At 35.5% G+C, this 21,034-nt stretch overlaps 1 protein-coding gene across 1 annotated transcript in view; it reads right to left on the minus strand.

Annotated features, from left to right (window-relative positions):
* The window catches only part of ARSH (arylsulfatase family member H), a 47,566-nt gene extending 40,420 nt beyond the window's left edge, over positions 1 to 7,146 (minus strand). Inside the window, exon 1 of the mRNA XM_069073054.1 lies at positions 7,124 to 7,146. Within this exon, the coding sequence (XP_068929155.1) occupies positions 7,124 to 7,146 (23 nt within the window). The remainder of the gene's footprint in view (positions 1 to 7,123) is intronic.
* Between the last annotated feature and the right edge of the window lie 13,888 nt (positions 7,147 to 21,034).

Consider the following 21,034-nt stretch of genomic DNA (forward strand, 5'->3'; position numbering starts at 1 on the left):
ACCCTACTTACCTATAATACAGGCTAACAGTTTTAGATATATGCTAATTGTCATTTTAAGGAAAGCTCCATATATTCCTATGTTCTCTAGTGTTTTTAATAGGAATGGGTGCTGCATTTTGTCCAAAGCTTTCTCTGCATCTATGGAGATAATCATATGGTTTTGTTGTTGATATGGTCAGTTATCCTAATAGTTTTCCTAATATTGAACCAGCCCTGCATTCCTGGTATAAATCCTACCTCATCATAGTGTATTATTCTTGTGATAAGTTGCTGGAAATGTTTATATATCTTAATTCAGATAAATTCGCAACCCTTCCATGTCTAACACAGATCATATCTGGTTTTGCCTGTATCTTTTTTTTCTCACTCAGTGTGTATGATTTAGATGAGGGGGGGAAGGAAAACTATCAGAGCCCAAAGATAGTAAGGATAATGTTAGGAATATTTTCCTCAGCTTACATCTATACAATTAGGGTATCTATAAAATCAAGGTAAAATAGAGAGGCCAACAACTGTCCATAAAAATCAGCCACTTCAACAACTGATATGAAGGTTGGATGAGCCTACTTCCAAAAAATCCTCATGGGGGAGCTATTTTTCCTTCCCTGTTTCAGAATAGGTATAAGTATTCTTGTTGACTCTTGTTGGCTTATTTCATGACAAAATATCTTTAATTGAATCCTGAGTTACAATTGAGTATCAATTCAAAAGAATCAAGTAAATAAAATCTCTTTTCCCTGGTAGCAAGTGAGGCCACAAGGCCTGTGGATGGTTCAAAAGGGGTGCCTGACCCCCACTTACCCAGGTTGCCAACTGAGCCACGAATGCAAGGTATTATTGTGTTTTCAAAGCCTTCCTCAAACTCCATTAATTTTAGTGCCTTCTGTCTGTAAATTATCTCCTACTTTTCCTGTATGAAGTTTGCTTTGTTTATTTGGGGAGGTGGGGTGGGAGGGGTAATTGGTTCTTCCATTAGATTATAAGCTCCTTGTAGGCAGATTGCCTTTGCCTTTTTTTGTATCCCTAACAGCACAGTTCTTAGCACATAGTAGACACATAATAATGTTTATCAATTGATCAGATCTTTTCTGATCTTAAGTCTCTGAGTATTAGAGACAGAAAAGATCCTGTTATAACCTTCTGAATTTTAAGAAGTCAAAAGATCCTGGGGAGGAGCCAAGATGGCAGAGTAGAAGCATGACCTTCCTGCGGCTCCAGCTTCCACCTTGCCCAAACCATGTAAAAAGGGGACTCTAAACAAACTTTGGAGCTGCAGAACCCACAAAATGACACAGAGAAGCTAACCTCCCACTGAGGACAGCCTGGTAGGCCACCAGGAACCCAATGGAGCACTCTGGGAACCGAACTTTAGCCCCAGGGCGGGCCTGACCAGCCACCAGCCAGAGGGACTCCAAATCAGCAGCAGTGGTGGCCGTTTCCAGATTTATCAACACATAGATACGAAGGACAAAGTGAGAGCTCAGTTCAGTCTGGACTTTGGCACCAGTAAGTGGGAGTGCATGGCTTTTAACCCAGGGACGAGATGCTGCTGAGACATCGGCACAGCCAGCCAGTGCCACATGGCAGCTTCAGCTCCTGGCCTGTAGAGTGTAGGGGGATCAAGTACCAGTCTGAGGGATAATCGCTCTTGCTTTAACCTGATTGGATCTGGATTGCAGTCTAGGGTGGAGGTCCTAGGGTGTATGTCCAGCTTGCCAGAGCATGTGGAGACCTCAGAGAGGGCACCCATCTAATACCTCTGGCAGCTGAGAAAACTCCAGTGTTTGGGACAAAAGCTCCCCCATCTGGTGGCAGAGTCCTACTGTGGCAAAAAGCCCAAAAGTCAAATAATTGAGTGGCAAAATGAGCAGGCAAAGGAAACAAAGCAGACAGAAGATTCCAACATTACACTCTTATTTTGGGGACAAAAAGAAGCAAAGCATGGAACAGGAGGAAAACAGTGAAGTCAGAATTCCTGCACCAAAAGCTTCAAAGGAAAATGTGAGCTGGTTACAGGCCACAGAGGACCTTAAGAAGCAGATAAGAGAAGTGGAGAAAAAATTGGGAAGAGAAATGAGAACGATGCAAGAAAATTATGAAATGAGAGTCAACAGCCTGACTGAGGAAAATAATACCTTAAAAAACAGACTGACTCAAATGTCAAAAGAGGCTCAAGAAGGCAATGAGGAGAAGAATGCCTTAAAAAGCCAAATTTGCCAGATGGAAAAAGAATCTCAAAAGCTCAATGAGCAGAATCATTGCTTCAGAATTAGATTGGAGTAAATAGAAGCTAATGACTTTATAAGAAATCAAGAGGCTGTTAAACAGATCCAAACAAATGAAAGAATAGAAGGCAATGTGTAATATCTCTTGGGAAAAACCACTAACCTGGAAAATAGATCCAGGAGAGAGAATTTTAAAATTATTGGACTACCTGAAAGCCATGACCAAAGTATGAACCTAGAAATCATCCTCCAGGAAGTTCTCAAAGAAAACTGCCCTGATGTTTTAGTACCAGAGGGCAAAATAAAGGTTGAAAAAATCCACTGATCACCTCCTGAAAAAATCCCAAAAAGAAAACTCCTAGGAATATTATAGCCAGGTTCCAGAATTCCCAGATTAAAGAGAGACTATTACAAGCAGCCAGGAAGAAACAATTTTAATATTGTGGAAACACAATCAGGATAACCCAGGATCTTGCAGCTTCTACACAGCGGGATCGAAGGGCTTGGAATTTGATATTTCTGAGGTAAAAGGAGCTGGGATTAAAACCAAGAGTCACCTACCCAGCAAAACTGAGTATCATGTTTCAGGGGAAAATATGGTCATTCAGTGGAACTTAGAGGACTTTCAAGCATTCTTGCTGAAAAAACCAGAGTTGAATAGAAAATTTGACATTCAGATACAAGAAGCAAAAGAAGCATGGAAAGGTAAACAGGGAAAAGAAATCATAAGGAACTTATCAAAGTTGAACTATTAACATTCCTACATGGAAAAACAATAATTGTAACTTATGAAACTTTTCTCAGTAGTTGAAGGGATTAGAAATATATATAGGCATATGAATACATATGTGAATGTGTATATATATGATTACAGGTATACATAGATAGAGGCCACAGGACAAATTTAACAGGAAGGGATGATACTACTTAAAAGGTGAAATTATGAGGTGAGAGAGGAATATAATGAGAGGTGATGGGGAGAGACAGATTGGGGTAAACTCTCTCATACAGAAGAGGCAAGGGGAAATGGTTACAATGGAGGGGAAGAATAGGAAGGCAAAAGGGAATGGGTCAACCTTGTTCCCATTGAATCTGGCTTGAGGAGGGTGTGAAATACACACTAAATAGGGTATCTCACCCTCCAGGAGAGTAGCGGGGGAAGGGGATGAGAGGAGGGATGATGGAAGGGAGGGCAGGCTGGGGGGGAGGGAAATTGGAAGCACCCACTTTTGAAAAGGGACAGGATGAGGGGCGGCCAGGTGGCTCAGTGAGTAAGAGCACTGGCTCCAGTGTCGGGACGACCTGGAGATCGAATCCCGGGCTCAGACACTCAGCACCACACCCAGAAATAACTGGCCATGTAACCTTGAGCAAGTTGCTTAACCCCGATTGCTTAAAAAGAAAAAAAAAGAAAAGGGACAGGATCAAAGTAGAGAATAGAACAAGTGGGAGGTGGGATAGGAGGGAGGGAAATATAGTCAGTCTTTTACAATATATCTACTATGTTATTGTTTTGCATTAGCCACACATGTACAACCTATACTGAACTGCTTATCTTCCCAGTAAGGGTGGGTGACAAGGAAGGAAGGGAATGAATCTGGAACTGAAAGTTTTAAAATCAAATATTCAAATATATATGTGTGTATATATATATATATGTATGTGTGTATATATACATATATATATATACCATTATTAATACCATCTTACATGTAATTGGGAAATAAGATATACAGGCACTGAGGCATAGAGATCCACTGGAAAAGTCAAAAGGTATATGGGAGAAAATATGGGAGTGAGCAGATTGGAGGAGGGGATATCCTGTGGGACTGCTATTCTGGGGTGGTAGGCAGGGGAAAATCAGGGAGAAAATTTGTAACTCAAAATCTGGCAGAAACATATGATGTAAATCAGAAGTTAATAAAGCATTAAAAAAAAAAGAAGTCAAAAGAGCCACTAGAGGGCCTGAAAATGGAGTCCATAGCCAGCAGCTGCAACAATCAAGTTTAAGGAAGAAGCAGATTAAGAGAAGCAAACTACTTCATCCAACCCAGCAGTGCCTCAGTCCAGAAACCAAGACATGAGGTTCAGCAAGCAAGGATAAAAATAAATCATCAGGTTGGTAAATCCAGAAATAAATTTTGGTGAAAGGGAATGTATGATAATAACCACATCAAGCTTAAATCTATTCTCTCTAATGACTGTAGGGGGAGAGTATGCCTTCACTGAGGGTAGGAGAGTGTTGGGTTTTTGCCTGGTTTTTTGTTTGTTTGCTTTTTTGGTGATTTTGTCCTTCCTTTACTTTTTCAATAAATGTCATTCTGTACAAACTAATTGGTTAATGGACATTAGGCAGCTGGTAACTGATCACTGATATTGGATAAAACACACCTGTTAGGGCTTTTGAGTGGTAGTACTAAAGAACCCCCCCAGAGTCCTTCAAAGTTACTCTTCTAAACTTGAAGAAATCTAAACAATGTTTTGGGTACCCAACCTGCAATTCTGGGTATTAGCTGCTCTTATAGTCCCATACTCTTTAGCATAATGTGCTCTTATATATTTTCAATTCTGATTTTCACCAAAAAAAAAATTACATATGACACACTTTTCATTTTAACCTACATTACTAACATTTTATTCACTGGTGTCTTAAGTTTATGCTATGACATAAACAACATTACAAATAGAATATCTGTTAAAAAAAAACTAATTGGCCTCAAGCACTAAGATTCATGTTATAATGCAAGCTGAAGCCAGTATTTATTCTTAGATATAAAAAAAAATGTTCTCCTCTATTCAATACTACCAAAGTTAATTTGTTTTAAGTCTGTATCAATAAAATTATAAGATGCATTTTACATAAATTGATAAAAATAATTACAAAATTAATATTTAAAAAATTAAAGATCTAGACTATCATGAGAAATGATGAAAAGGCAGAGATGAAAGGAGAAGAGAATTTCCAGATCACAAGCTATAGATTGCACATTGAATTTTTAAAAAAATTTCCAATATACTACTCAGTTATGTTGATTACCTTCATTTTATTTTTGTTTTTTGTTTTTAAAATCCTATTTTTCATATGGGATGGCTCTCTGAAAGGAGGTGGAAGAAAAATACTGAAAGAAATTATAGTGTCATAAAAAAAATTAAAACCAATAAAAACTTATTTAAAAAAATAAAATAAAATAAAATCTCCACGAAAAAGACTTTATTTTGTCCTTTGGTAAAATATTTGTGATTAGTGAAAGTAGTGATCTTCTCATACTCTGTAAAGGTGAGAACAGTCTGGAAATTTTGATGCATTTTAAGAAGGACACATGTATACTCAAATGAAATCAGAGGAGTGAGACAGGGAGGTAGAAAGCATGGAAACCATGTTAAATGAAGAAAACATTGGCTGAAGGAATGAGGAACGTTTAACCTACAGAAAAGAATTTTAAAGAGAGATCTACATAAGTGATTTCTTCAAATATGTTAGGGTCTGTTGTGGGAAAAGAAGAGAAATGATTTTTTGTATAACTACAGAAGATGGAGGTAAACTACAGGGAAGATACTTTGGGCCCAAAACAAAGAAGAATTTTCTAGTAGTTTTATCTATCCAACAGTAGAAATGGATGTATTATGGTGGAGAGTTCCCAAATGTTGGAATTTTCAAACAAAGCCTGAATGGATATTTGCAAGTGATACTGTAAATTAATTCCTTTATTTGGTGGGAAGTAAACTTGATACATTATTCTAATTTAAACATTTTATTGTTTAAAATTCTCATCATCCTTACAAGAAATCAGAAAGATCTTTTCAAAAAATCTAATCCTGTTCCTAAATGTCTAAAGCTGAAGACATTTCATCCTGCCATATGGTGAAAGAAGACAAAATTATTTAACATGAATCAGGAAACATTACATTTCATTAAGACACAGAAAAGGGGGGATATATTATATTGCTGCTTTTTTATCAATAACAACATTAAATTTAAAAAAATAGTAAGACATAGATGTAGTATGACATAGTGACTAGAAAGCTGTCCTTAAAGCCAGGAACATATACTGACTATGTAACTTTAGGTAAGTAACTGTTACATTTTGTTACTGGGAAAATTTCTGAGATTATAAATGGCAGAGATGTTGTAATCTGCATTATTAGAAGGAATTTCCTCATCAGGAAGTTCTCTATATCAGGCCTTATCCCTAGCCATAATTTCTGTTGCTAAGCCATTTCACTAGTGCTCAAGCTTTGTGTTTACATCTGGGGTTTTCTTGGCAAGTATTTGGAGTGGTTTGCCACTTCCTTCTACAGCTCATTTTAAAGATGGGAAATTCATGGAGCAAAAAGGTTTAAGTAACCTGCCCAGGGTCACATAGCTAGTAAATACCTAAGGCCTTTGAATGCAGGAAGATTCATCTTCCTGGGTTCAGGCCCACTGCCCCATTGCACCACCTAGCTTCCTCTCTCCTTAATAGTAGGACAGCAACTTGTCCCAAGGCAACTTCTATATGAATTCTATCCAAAAGAAAGAAAGGAAGAAGGAAAATGGGATTAATAATTATTTATAATTAATATATTAATATAATATTAAATATTTATAATAATAGTGAGGTTGATATCAGGCACTTATATAATGTTTCAAGGTTTACTAATCATTATACATTTTGTCTCATTTGATTCTCAAAAAACTCCATAATATTATCACATACCAAATAGAGTGTTATTAACTCTATTTATGGATGAAGAGATTGAAACTCATAGTAGCTATGTGATTTGTTCAAAATCACACAGGTAATAAGTAGGAAGAAGATCAAAGATCACTAAGTATCCTAACTCTGCTCCAACCCTCTCACACCTATTAATGTTCAGTGCATAAGCAAACAAGGAAGCACAGACTTCCCTACTTACCAGTCATCTGATATTGGGTTCATGGCTTCTTGTTAGTTTACCTAAGGAAATAAGACCAATTAAGTTCATCTATAAAGTAAAAGGATGTTGTTATAATTGCCATAATTATTCAGGTTAATCACTGAGGTTAATGAGGCCAATGTCTCAAACCTTGCTTTGTTCTAGAACAGATGTCCCCCACATCCCTTCCTCACCATTCAACATGATTGCAGATGAATGCTGTAGTTCATCGGATTGATAGACCAAATGAGAGCACAGATAGACAGCCTAGCACAATATGAACCATGCAGTGTATTCTTCCAAAGAAAACTACATATCAGGTTGATAAACACAAATCCATCTCTACCTAGAGTGTAGGAGACATTCTGCTAGGTATCAATATAGAGTTTATGCTCTACTAATGATGAATCAGGGGCATCATTTTCTTTCCATCTAGAAAGAATATAATTATATCTAGTATGAGTCATATTTATGAATACCATGTAATCTTTATAATCAAAATCATCATAACTAATGAATGTGTTTGCTAATTCTAATTAGCATTCATTGAGATAAGCCCATTTGTAATAAGATTCTGGTAGCATTTGAGACTACCAAATTGCTCCTAGTGACTGAGAAGTCAAGAAGACTAAAGATGTAGTTTTTAACCCCAAATTAATATAGATTTATTTTTAGATACAGTTTATTTAATTTTTCATTACCTAAATTGTCCCTTGAATCTCTTTCCATTCTCCCTCCCACCAACCGCAGAGACAACCTTTATAAAGAAATTTTTTAAAAAATGCAACCCTCAGATGTAGCCTTTTTTAACTCTATCCTAAAAAGAAGTTATGGAGATAGCAGGACCGTATATGCCTTATCAAGATTTTGCTTTACTATATCTCAAGTGACCCAACAATTAGCACGAAGAGGGTTTCTGTGTTCCTGATACAGTAGAACATGTGCCCCACCTTCATAATCAATACTTAGAATCCTCTTCCATTTATTTTGAAACACATGTTGTGGTCATACCCATAACTAATGCTTTTTACCAGTAGATAGCTACTCATTCCTTTGGGCAGGTCAAAATCACGTGCAATTTTGAATATGAGAGGAGTAAATGGTGACATATGAGGATACTGGAGATACATCATTCTTGCCCATGGGATAACTTTCCTACTGACCTGTCAATGATTTTTGAAATCCTATCTTAAATATTCATCTATTTGTATTAAAATATTGTTTCTGTTTAAACAAGAAATTTTTGGAGGGGAAGCATAATAAATCATAGTCTTATTTAAACTTTAATGTAAGATAGTTTTACCAAATCACTTCTTGCCTAATCGGTCACTGAGGGTATGTATCTGGAGATTTTTAAAAAAAGAGAGAGAAAAGCAAAGAGAAATCCACATAGGCAACAATCTCAGCAAGTAAGTCTGAGCAGAGGATTTTGAGCACCTAGATTTATGGAAGGAGGGAAAATAGAAGTGGGATACCATTCACACACACTTTCCTGTTTCCTAACTTTTCTGAGCACCATCCTTGACCTTAGATGTAGGGAAAATTAAAGGGTTACTATGTACCATATCTGTCATGCCTAAAAATATTCCTTGTTTTGATTATGAAGATGACAGTTTTCCAAATTTTGAAGGTAGATTTCTTTGAACTTTATGTCTTTTTATTTCTGTAGTTTATCTATTCTGTGAACTAATGTTCACAGAATGAAAGTGAGCCACCTTTCCCCACAAAAAAGTACACACACACACACACACACACACACACACACACACACACAAATGTGAAGAAGTAATCCTTTGTTAGTTTTCAACCTGCATCACTGGTCCCTAAGTAACTGCAATTGACTCGTACAACTTTGGGAAATGACTATTGTATAAACTGCTTAGACTTCCTGGTTGACTTTTAAATACTAAAAAATATGGTCATTTTACTTTTCATATTTATTTTTTTAGATGAAGTATATTTGTCAAGGAAAAAATGGCCACATTAGTTTTGCCTATCAGATCCAATTGAACTGAGTTGATGAAAAGTAGAAGTATCAAATATATATCAAAATAGAAGTGTCAAATTATTAAATTAGGAAACTGGAGCAAGAGGGAACGTGGGAAGTCAATTTATTTCAGTCACCTCATTTTGCAGATGGTAACACTGAGGTCGTGAAAAATAAATTACCCACCCAGGGTCACACAGATGATTTGTGGCAGGTTATGGATTTGAACAAAGTTCATCTTACATCAAATCTCATACCTTTTCTAATGTACCATATTGCCTCTTTAGATTTGTTATAAGACAAAACTTCCTAGCAATTAAAGTTACCCAAATGTTGAATGAGCTCCTTGAAACATAGTAGGTTATATATTTCAGGTATTCCTGAGCATTTCTTCCTTAAAAGAGAACTATCAAACATCCCCTAGTTTACAGCACTCTTGCAATATTACCAAGCTGAAATCATCCAGAAACTCATTACTTTTTCATGGTACACTGAGATCTGAATTCAAGTCCTCCCTAACCCATATACTGATTATGTAATCCTGAACTTACTCCTTAACTTCTCAGTTCTCCAGACAGAGTTTGAGTTATAGAGAAAGTGCCAACCTGTACTGGGAGATAGAGGTGATGAATAGTTCCCTGCATTGGGACAGAGAGGTGATGAATAGTTCCCTGCACTGGGAGAGAGAGAGGTGATGAATAGTTCCCTGCACTGATGACATCTCAACTCCTATCCCTTTTCCTTATTGCCCTCCCTATAGATTAGTATACTTTCAACATAATTTTCCCTCCTTTATTTGCATTTGTATTTAATTCTATATATTTCAAATTTTTATTCACCTGGCTTAATTTTATTGCCTAAGTCATTAAAACATAAGCAAAACAAAGCAATACTTTCTCTTGGAACTAAATGACTGTGTGTGTATTTTCATTCTATCAGTCAATGGCCACTTTCATTTCCTTTGACCTTCTTATTAATTCCAAAAGGAAGGGTTACATAAAAGAAGCAACACATGATAATAATCTTGACAAAACTTGATACCATCTTCCCCATACTGCTGAAAACATAATAAGAAGAGAAGGTATTTCTTAATGCCATGAAAAATACTAGGAATTCATTTTATAAGACGTTTCATTACAGTGATACAGGTATATTATCTTATTAAACCTCATGGGATCTGAATGAGGAAGTAGGTAACAATATTATTATTATTTCTGCTTTTATACAGGGAAAAATGAGCAACAGAAAATTGATGACTTATTTCAGGATTCCTACCACATTCGGGAGCATCCTCCACATTAATTAAAAATAAGTTATCTTGGAAAGACTGTGGTCTCCTAATGGCAAAGGATCCTTCTACTTCTTCAAATCCAGAAAGCTTGCTATCATGCTAAAAAAAATAGGGAACAGCCAACCTTCTAGAATACAGGTTTGAACACTGAGTCCCCTTTTGGTTTTAATTTTTTTCTTGCATTCAAGACCAAACATGGGATTCTCTTAATCATTTTTTTCAGATACACAATATGAGGTGAAGCCATGAGATCCATTATATTAAAAAGTATTGGTAGGAATGTGGACATATTAGATTCTGGCATTTTCTTGTGCTACTTTAAGAAAATATATTCTTTGAGCCTCTAATCTAATCATATGCAAAATGGAATCAGGGATACCTGCCTTCTGTCATGGTCATAAGGATGCTATAACAACCCATGAGAGAAGGCTTATAGAACATGTGAAGAAAGTAGGTAAAAGGTACTATATAAATACAAACTTATATTCTCAGATGTATTCTTAATAATAAAAAAATGAAGATTCTAACCACAACCTTCAAAAAACTGATAGAAGAATACCTAGATTAATACTATACTTATAATTTACTTAGGCAACTTTCTGATTAAATTAGACTCCATTTGATTTTTCAGTATCTTTGGCAACCCTAATACTAGTCTTAAGAGAGTTTATATTGCCTGTGTAAATCTTTCTTAGATGATCTTAGGCTATAATAGTCCGAGAAAAATCTACTTAATTCGAAGATCATCTCTTGTCCTGAATTTTTACCATATCTAGAGTGATCATTTGATATCTATTACCTTGGTTATCTGTACAATGAAAACTCAAGAAGACTAAGATGATATTCAATGATCTTTTGGATCCCTAAAATAAAGTAAATTGCAAGTAAAGTTGTCCTTTTCCTTTGCTGATAGATCCCAAAATAAAATCCATTGATTTTCCACCACTCCTTGCTATTATAGTCAGAAACCTTCTCAGATATATAGTAAAGCTAGCAGGAAACATGACATTTGTATCAACAACATATCTTTTCATTTTGTATATTTCAAAATTTTATTCAACTAATTCAATTTTATTGCCCAAGTCATCAAAACATAATCAAAACAGATCAATACTGCCTCTTGGAACTGATCAACTTTACTCATATATGCTTTTTAATTCTATCAGTTAACTGCCATCTTCATTTCCTTTGCCCCTTCTTAAACATCTTTTATACATTTTCCAGTGAATTTTCTATTTGTTTTTCCATTTTACTCTTGAGGGAGATAGATCTATTCTCAGATTCTATTTCTCCAGATCATTACACAGTAAAATGCATAGACTATGAATTAAGAACACTAACAAGGATCCAGTGACACCCTGTGATATGTATCACCTGAATATCAAATTTAGTCAAATTAATCACTTTTCAGATGCAAGTTGCTAGGTGAAGTCATGAGATCCATGGTATCCATTAAGTATTAAATAAGATATTTGGAGACCTTGAACTTAATTTCCTGCTCAGACATGAATAGCACTAATAACTTCATCGTCTCACAGAAAGACATGACATTTGTAGAATGAAAGATAAAGTCAGATACAGAACCTTGCACTTACCTGCAGCAGTTAGTCCCTCTTACTCCTACATTTGTGAAAGCAGCAAGCACTCCCAAAGTTCTTGTGACTCTGCTGATCTTACTGAGATAGTTATTATTTTTAGTTAACATTTATTAAACCTCCACAGAAGAACAGGTTATCTTGCACAACATGGTATTAGACTGCCTATTAATTACTTTTCTTGTTAAAAATAACCTATAAAGACAGTTACCGAGCTATTTAGGAAATGAATGACTAGTCACTAATACTGTTCCCTATCACTATTTAAAATACAACTATAATTAAAAGGAATCAATGCAACAGATTTTTAAAAAATCATCTGATCACTACATCCAGTAAGAAAACATGGAAAAGTGTGTGATTAGTAATACTTCTTACTTTATAGTGCCTTTTGATCTCAACATCTCATAAACATTCCATAATTTAACCTCACCACATACCTCTGACGTGGCTAAGAATTATAGTCTCACTTTACTTAATGAGAGAACTGAAACACTGGGAAGTCTTAAATTTAAGTTCATATATGGGGTGTTCCAAATGTCTTAGTGCAGTTTTAAGGTTTAATAGTTTAAAGTTTAAGTAAAAAACTATTAAAGGTCACAACTATACTAATACTTTTTGGCCACAATATATTACTAGAATATTGAAATGAATCTCAAAATCATATGCTCAACTAGGCCAACATTCCTAAGCAAGACTCTATTTCTCTAGATAACACCCTAAGTTCTTTTACTTTGCTCAGCTTTTCTCTCCTTTGTTCTTTTAAGAAATTCTCTGAATTGCTTTATGTAAATCGGGTGCTAAAGAAGTCAAGTTCATCTGATGCTTAATTCTCCTCTCCTAGGTTAAAGCACTTTTCAAAAGCACATTGTTGATTACAGTGGCTGCAAGAAAAAAGAAATGAGACAGCTCAAATATGTTACTGCTGCTGAAAACAACAATAGCAATTCAGTGCCAATGTTATATAGTGTTGGGTCAAACATGTTACGTTACCTCAGGAGCGGCTAGGTGGCATAGTGAATAAAGCACCAGCCCTGGAGTCAGGAGAACCCGAGTTCAAAATCCAGCTTCAGACACTTAACACAAAACTAGCCGTGTGAGCTTGGGCAAGTCACTTAACCCCAATTGCCCTACCTTCCCTTCACAAAACAAAACAAAACAAACAAACAAACAAAAACCAATGTTACCTCATATTTAAAAAGCAGCATCTATTCGGCAAAAGTCACTTTTCTAAGAGTTTTCAAGCACTCAGTTGTGATTGTTCAATTATATTCAGTCTCATTTTCCCTTTTCTCTAACTTGATCAAGGCTACAGTTGGCTTCCTTCCCCCTGGAGTTTTCCACTTGGTTTGTCCTTGATGTATGCACACTATTTTGAAAAGCTAATCTAGCACACTCTCTTCCTATTCAGTTCTGAGACTAGCTTATCCTCCATATACAGTTTCTATCCCAGACACATGCACTAATGGATTAACTCTATGGATTGTCCCTCCAACTGCATATCATTATGTGACAACAAGCATTCTTTGTTTATTTGTTTTATTTTCCCATGAGAAAATTGTAAGGATCGTGTGAACCAAACTGGCTATCTTGTCAAATTGACTCATTTTGAAAATTAAGTTTCATTTTCCTGGAAAATTCCATGTGCTTGGTAATCGGGGAAATTGAATGACATCCTTGTTCCCATCCAGGAAAGTCCACGTGCTCACTTTCCCTCCTCCCAACTCCCCAAACTCTTTCAACTCAGAAAATCCTTAGTCCTTCCTCCAATTAGAAGTCAGATTACCTAATTACGTTTCCTGGTTTTTATCCTGTTAATTGTTTGCTTTTGAAGCACAAAAATCTATCTCCCTGCATTTAGGGTCCAGTACCAATTAAGGGGTCAGGCCTCAGTTTGTTTTGTAATTGGCATGCCTTCCTTAATACATCCATATGCTTAGAAACTTGAAGCTTCGATTCCTCAGTTATTTTTGATTTCACATACCACAGTTTTTCACAAGGCAGATGGGTCTAGAAACAAACTCCAAACCCCCCAAAAATTCCTAGAACCTGCATGATTAGGTTTTTCACCTCAGGACTTCTTTGTTGAAGCGTGCCCCTCCAGAGTTCAGACTCCACCTCATTCTCAATTCCTCTGAATCAAGGTAAGCCCCCACATTTTGAGCACAGATGTTTCTTGGGAAATCCCTTCAAGGGAGCAGGTAAGTCTCCACTTAAGTTGGAAAAGAGTGTACACATTACAAATAATCATATTGGCAAGTACCATGGCTGGCAATCACAAATAACCATAGTTGGTGAATGACTGACTGGTAAAAGGAATAATGAGATCTGGTACCAGCGTACTGATGGGAAATTCCCTGGAAAAATTATTATTTCAACTGAGACCAGGGGGAGAACATACTTGTAAACCCCATTAGGAAAGTTTTATTGACCTGGAAACAGGTATAGCTTCCTAGACAGGAGTAGAGAAGGTGACTAAAAAATAGAACTCTCAGATTATCCTAAAATATATAAAAATTCAAATGGATCAAACTTTGGGCTGAAGTAGGGACTTTTAATTATGCCAAACCAAAAGCTTTGAGATTAGACTTTCAGTAGGAGATAAGGAGGCTAGTTTGTCTTATTGCTTTATCTGTATTTTTATTTCTTTGTAAAATGCTCAGAAAAAATCTTTGTCTTTTGTCATGTCTAGTGTTGCTTTGTAAATTATGCTACCTTGGAAAATTTCTAAGGGGAAGATGCAGCCAACCAGAAAGACTGTTGAAAAGTTGCAGTCAAAGAGTTTAGTATGCTGGGAAAGATTAATGAAATTTCATGTTTTAAGTAGTTCTCACAGCTTTCTGTAATTTCCCTGTCCAAGTAAACAAGATTGTAAACTCTCTGTCCAAGTAAGCAGGACTAACTCCCACTTTAGGCTTTCAGCAGGAGATTGGGTTAAAGAGGAAACAAAAACTTCAAGATATGTTCTCTGTGTTATTTCAGTCCTGGTTAGATTGGGCTTACAGAAATAAAGTCAGATAATCAAAGAAAGAGAAACTTTTCCCTGCTTTGTAGAAATTTATGACATTATCAAATAATTAGAGGCTGAATTTGTAACTGAAATGTAGTATCTTTGCTGTAAATTTCCAAATCATGGAAACTGTTAAAAAAAAAAAACTCAGTAGATTTTGGTCATTTGCAGATGAAGTTTAAGCACTTCTCTCCCTTTTCTGGAGGGAAGGATTTGGAGTTGGGAAAGAGATTTGAGAAAGGTCAATGAAAGTTATATGAAAAACAGGACAGAACTCTTACCACTCTTTCCCTGGAGGGTAAGAGAGCTATTGTTGTAGTTCAATAAAGGAAAGCAGTTGCACATGTTAAAGAAAAAGGTGGGGGGGGGGGGTGATATGCAGTGTGCAGTTTAAATTTATCTGGTGTTTGAGAACGGCCTCTTATCAACTCTTTCTTGATCAAGAAAAGAGAAAAGCTTGTTTAAATCATAAAGTAAAAGTTATAGGGAGATGGTGGTACTACTGTGAACCTTTGAAAAGGACCTAATTGATAACAATGGGCTCTAACATTTTGAAGTGCTACCAACAGATGGCCCTTGGGAATGTTGTGTGTTTTTTGAGATTTAAATTGTTACCATTAGTAATTAAAAATCCAGATTTTATTTGTACAAAATTTTGTTCTGAAAATAAAAAGGATAATTGTCGTAAATGAGAACCTAATATAAATTGCACTTGCTACATGGCATTAAGAAATTCATTACCTGTGTGATGTTTAGCAAATAACTTTACCTCTGTTTGACTCCATTACCTACTTACAAAAGGGGATAAAATTAATACCCACTTCTCAAAGTTTTTGTGAGGATCAAAGAAAATGATTGCAAAGTGCTTAACATAGTGCCTACCATATGGTAAGCACTGTATAAATGTTGACTATTGTCATTATTATTATTTTGAATGAATGTAATTCCTCCATATGGAATAACTCTTTACTAGGCTTAGATGTAATTAGCATAAAATTTCAAATGAATGATTTTTCTATGTAAGATTATTTGGAACTACATTTGGCTGAACTGATATCATCTGCCTGGTACTGTACATGTTATTATTGTGCTTCTAAAATTTTTTCTTATATTGTGAAATTTGAAATGCAGTATCAGCATGCTAGAAGACAAGCAACTTCTCTTTTACCCTGGATGCTGTTAGATTATGACTTCAGCTTTTAAAAGAATGTGATAAAATATGGGTGGCTAGGTGGCGCAATGAGTAAAGCGCCAGCCCCGGAGTCAGAAGGACCCAATTTCGGTTCCGGCCTCATACACTTAACACCCACACACACCAAAAAAAAAAAAAAAAAAAGCCTATAAACCTTGGGGAAATTATTTAACCCCAATTGACCCCCAAAAAACAAAAAAAAAAAAAAAGAATATGATAAAATAATAGATATTCGAAAAAATGTTAACAATAGAATATATTTTGTTTTGAAATAGAAGATTGTGATGATGGTGGTAATGATTTACTGTTTGTGGAAAAATAAATATCCTTAGATCCTTTAAGATATTCTTATCTGGGAGTTCCCTGGAGACATTGTAGTCAGGATGGATCATGGTATCTTATCAGTCCTGCTGACTGCATGTTGCAAAGTTTTAAAGTTCAGAAGTTTGAAAATCTGAAACTGAGAAAATAGGATTCCCTCTCCCATTCCTTGTCAAAAGGGGAAATATATAAGTTTACTATAAGAAGAATGAATTTTCATCTGAAATTATTTGCTATCACTTACGTAAAATTATGAAATGTCATCCGAATAGTCTGTAATAAAGTTATATTTTTGAGCCAACTTGATAACAATGGGCTTCAGATTCAAGGATTTTAAGACAGGATGTTTGAATTTGACGCATGCTGTTGTTCCTAAGTGAGGTTTGAGTCAACTATCATGTATTCAGTGTTATGTGTTCATTTGGAAGATTCCAAATGTGGTTGTTTTTCATTCGTAAGTGAAGGATAAATGAAATATAACTATCAAGGAAACATGAGAAAACTAATAATATTCGAGCCCTAAGTTATGATTAGTGAAATATTGCTATTTGCGGGGAAAATTTGGGGGACTATAATATTGTTTTGAGTTTTGATTACAAGCATAGTTGTCTGAATTGTCATAAAGCCAATAATCCACCATTTAAGGTGAAAATGTCTTGTATTGCAGTCTAAGAATTGCTACAGGTGGATGTCTGTTCCTGGAAAAAGTTGAAAGTACAATCTTGACTTACCCTGAGGTAGGATATTCTTGATTTAGTTTTCCTATGAAACTATTTTCATCTGAACATGAAATTGTTCCACCTGGTTAAATCTTAGCCTGGTTATAGTATCCTAATGAAAATGTGGAACTTTGTTACATTACCGACTGTGAAATATGAATCATACACGGAATAAAATAGAACCAGAACAGTCTTTCTTTTGTTAAGGTATATACCCGGGCAATCTGTGCCCTTAAGGGCACAGTCTTGATGTTGTTATGCCTATTTCCCTCCCTTTTTCTTCTGTAGCAAATTTCTATAAATAGCTGTAAACTATAGAAATTTCATAGTTGAAATACTGACTCTATTACTTAATAGATTAAGAAAGATTTGAGGATTTTTTGTTTTGTTAAATTATGATGTAAGGATAATCATGCTCCTGAGAGAGGCATTAGACAAAGTAATAAGATGTAAAAGTTTTCTAATTAAATGGAACAGTGAAATTATAGGAAGAAACAAGATCAGACTATTTGATACTAGCTAGGTACTGATAGAACTTATTGGACAAAGTTTGTCTTCTTAGTGGATATCATCCTTATTGTCCTTAGTCTTTGTATTAGCTGTTGTACTAAGCTGTGCAAAAGGATGCTTCCCAATGGTATCTTCTCAGTAAGTAATGTGACAGAGAGCTTGAACACATTATAAACCTCATAAGATAAGTGATCCATGGAGAAGTGGGCTGGCCCCATTCCCCATTGATCAAAGGGATAAATTATGAGAATTGGGTGAAACCAACTTAGCTCCATCTTTCAAGACTGTAAATTTTGAATTTTACATTTTATTTTCCTGTAAATTTCACCTTCTTGATCATCATGGGAATTGAAAGACAGCTTGTTTCACATCCAGAAAAGTCTATCCATTTGCTCTCCCTTCTCCCAACTCCCAAAACTCTCTCATCCCTCTTCCAACTCAGAAAGTCCCTAATCTTTTCTTTAAATAAGTATCAGATTAGTTAGTCCTGTCTCCTGGTTTATATCCTGATAATTGTTTTTTTTAGTGCATAAAAATCTGTCTCCCCCTGAATTTAGGGTCCAGTGCAAGCTTTGGATCCTGGTCTTGATTTTGTATATAGTTTGTATGCATTGTATATTAAATCAATATGCTCAGAAGCTTGAGTCTTTGTTTTCTCAGTTATTTCAGATTTCACATGCCATATCTATATAGATATCTAAACCAAAATCCTTTGAATCATTAGATTCAAATATTTGAAAGATTTGTCCTGAAACTTGATACAGTCAAACCAATGTTACCTGCCAATAGAAACATTTGGAAGTCCTCACCATCTATAGGGAATTTCTTTTTCATTTGAACTACATTCTGAATATCTTCTGTAGTGGTGGCACATACAATTTGCTACCATTTTTAATGCACTACTTAACTCAGTTAATCAATATTAATATTATATCTATTATGTCAATATATTGTCAACATTACCTAATCTTTTATGGATTTTTGTTTGATCACGACATAGGCAATGAAAATACTCGGTTGAATGAGAGTTGTTTTATCAAGAGATAATGCCATGCAGAATGCCATATAAATGCTGGTTATTATTAATAATGTGACAATTTTTCTTCTTAAATCAAATATTTTCAGCTGTCAATAAACACAATAGGATCTTGAATTCTTCACCACACTTCTATCAATTGCATACTTATAAAGGTATAGTATGCTGTAGGTAATTCATGAATCCTCTCTCAACTCTTCATCAGAGATGTCCTTAGGCATGTGTATATTATTCCTGCAGAGATTTTTATGGAGGGAAAAGTAGGCATATGGCATTTTGTCCATTGAGTAATGCCAGTGATTTTTCTCCTGCAGATACTTTATACAGTAGGAGAGATCTATAGGGTTTGAATCTTGACAGGCACAAGTCAGTGGAGAAGGAAAACTGAAATTTCCGAGTTAGAAGGTATAATTGAAAGATCATGAACATTGAGTAGATGGGAGGACATGGGATCAAAATCATAGATGGATTGGTTAACCTTGGAAAGGAGAATGTAGAGACAGGGATATTGAAAGATAGAGGCAAAGATATGGAAATTCTCCCCTGATGGAACAGCAATTGTGTGGTGCTGTAGCTAACAAGAAGTCTTTAAAAAAAATTTGTAACATCAAGCTGTCTTTCATAGTTACTTCTCATAATGATATTCTTTGTCCTTATCATGACCTCTAGTGCCTTGATTCTTCCCTCTCTTCCCTATCTATCACCTCTCTCCTGGCTTCATTTCCATCTCCTAATCTTGACTCTGTAGTCACCCATTATTATAAAGTACTGCCATCCATCATTTATTTGTTTGTTACACTTTCTTTCTCCTGTTTCTAATATCCTCATTCCCCTGCATCTGACTGCCTCTCTCACCCACCCTCTCTAAAATTTCAGACCATCCAACTTCAACTGTGCCCTTACTGTTGCATTGTTAAGAGTGCTGGAGTCAGCATATACTGTAACTAGTCAATTGTTAAATGTTCAGTTTGAGTATCACACCTCAAAAATTGGTAAATGCTATGATTCAAGGTTTGAGTTATTGTTTTCTGATTGTCTAGCCTTTAAAAAGGTGATAGAAAAATCATTAATAATACAGATTAAATTTAATAGTGTGCCTTTCTCCCCCCCTTTTTTGAGATTGGTTATTATTTACTAGTATATCACTGACTGTTGTTGCATAGACATCTCTGGTTGCCCCCCTGCCACATTCCTTCTAGGATTATTCTAAGCCTTCTCTTTTTTCCTTGAACCCCCAATTTTATCTTTTGATAAACCCATAACATGGGAATTATTTCTGATTCTTCCTTCTTCCTCACTCCCTTCAACCCAGTCAATTACCAACTCATGTCAACTTTCCCTTTATGATGGTTCTTGTTTCTTTCCCTGACTTTACCATCACAAAACCACCAACCTAGTTTTTTTTTACCTATCCTTACTGTATTATTCAAGGCCCTCCACAATTTTTCTCTATACCAACTTTCAATACCTGTCTTACTCTATTTCCCTTCATGAATTCTATTTTAACCTACTACGACTATAAATATTCTACCTCATCTAGCCCATACAAATGAGAATTCCATATGTAGAATCAAGAGGTGATCTACCTAGAAGACATTTGATTAGTAGAAACAGTATTTTCTGAGACAGACTATTCTCATTTGTATACATCTAATTGTTGGAAAATTCTTTACATCAGGATTAAACCTATCTTGCACCCAATGTACCCATTTTTACCCTCTAGGGCAAACAGAAATGTCTAATTCCATTTCTATATTGGAGTTTTCAGTATGTTCCTCTAACTCTTCTTTTTACCTGGTTAACTGTCCCCACTTCTTCCACCATTACCATTTTATTTTCTCTTTTTAAAAAATATACATGTAAATCATGTCTGCCCTTCATAAAATGTAGCTCTCAAAAGTGAATATAACCCTTAAGGTTTATTCTGACCAAGCACAGTACAATGCAATTTTCACCTGCCTCATTATGGACATAATGGCTTTTTTATTGGAGTCTTGGATAACATTATATTTGGAGCTCTGTAAAACCTCATTGATTCTGTTTTGTTATCAGAAGAGGTATGAAAGGCAGTAAGAAGGATTAACCGGAATTACTATTTAGTTTATATATGTCAGACTCCTTTAGGTAAATAGATAACCACCTGACATGTAGCAATTTGAAGGTTACAGAAGGCTTTCTTCACAATAACTCTCAGAGATAAATAGTGTGTACTCCTGTTAATCATCCCTGTTTTATACATGAAGAAACTCA

The sequence above is a fragment of the Petaurus breviceps genome, unplaced genomic scaffold, assembly GCF_028583685.1.
Source record: "Petaurus breviceps papuanus isolate PSGF00001 unplaced genomic scaffold, PetGlider_PUasm1.0 90849, whole genome shotgun sequence".
In the NCBI taxonomy this organism is placed as follows: Eukaryota; Metazoa; Chordata; class Mammalia; order Diprotodontia; family Petauridae; genus Petaurus; species Petaurus breviceps.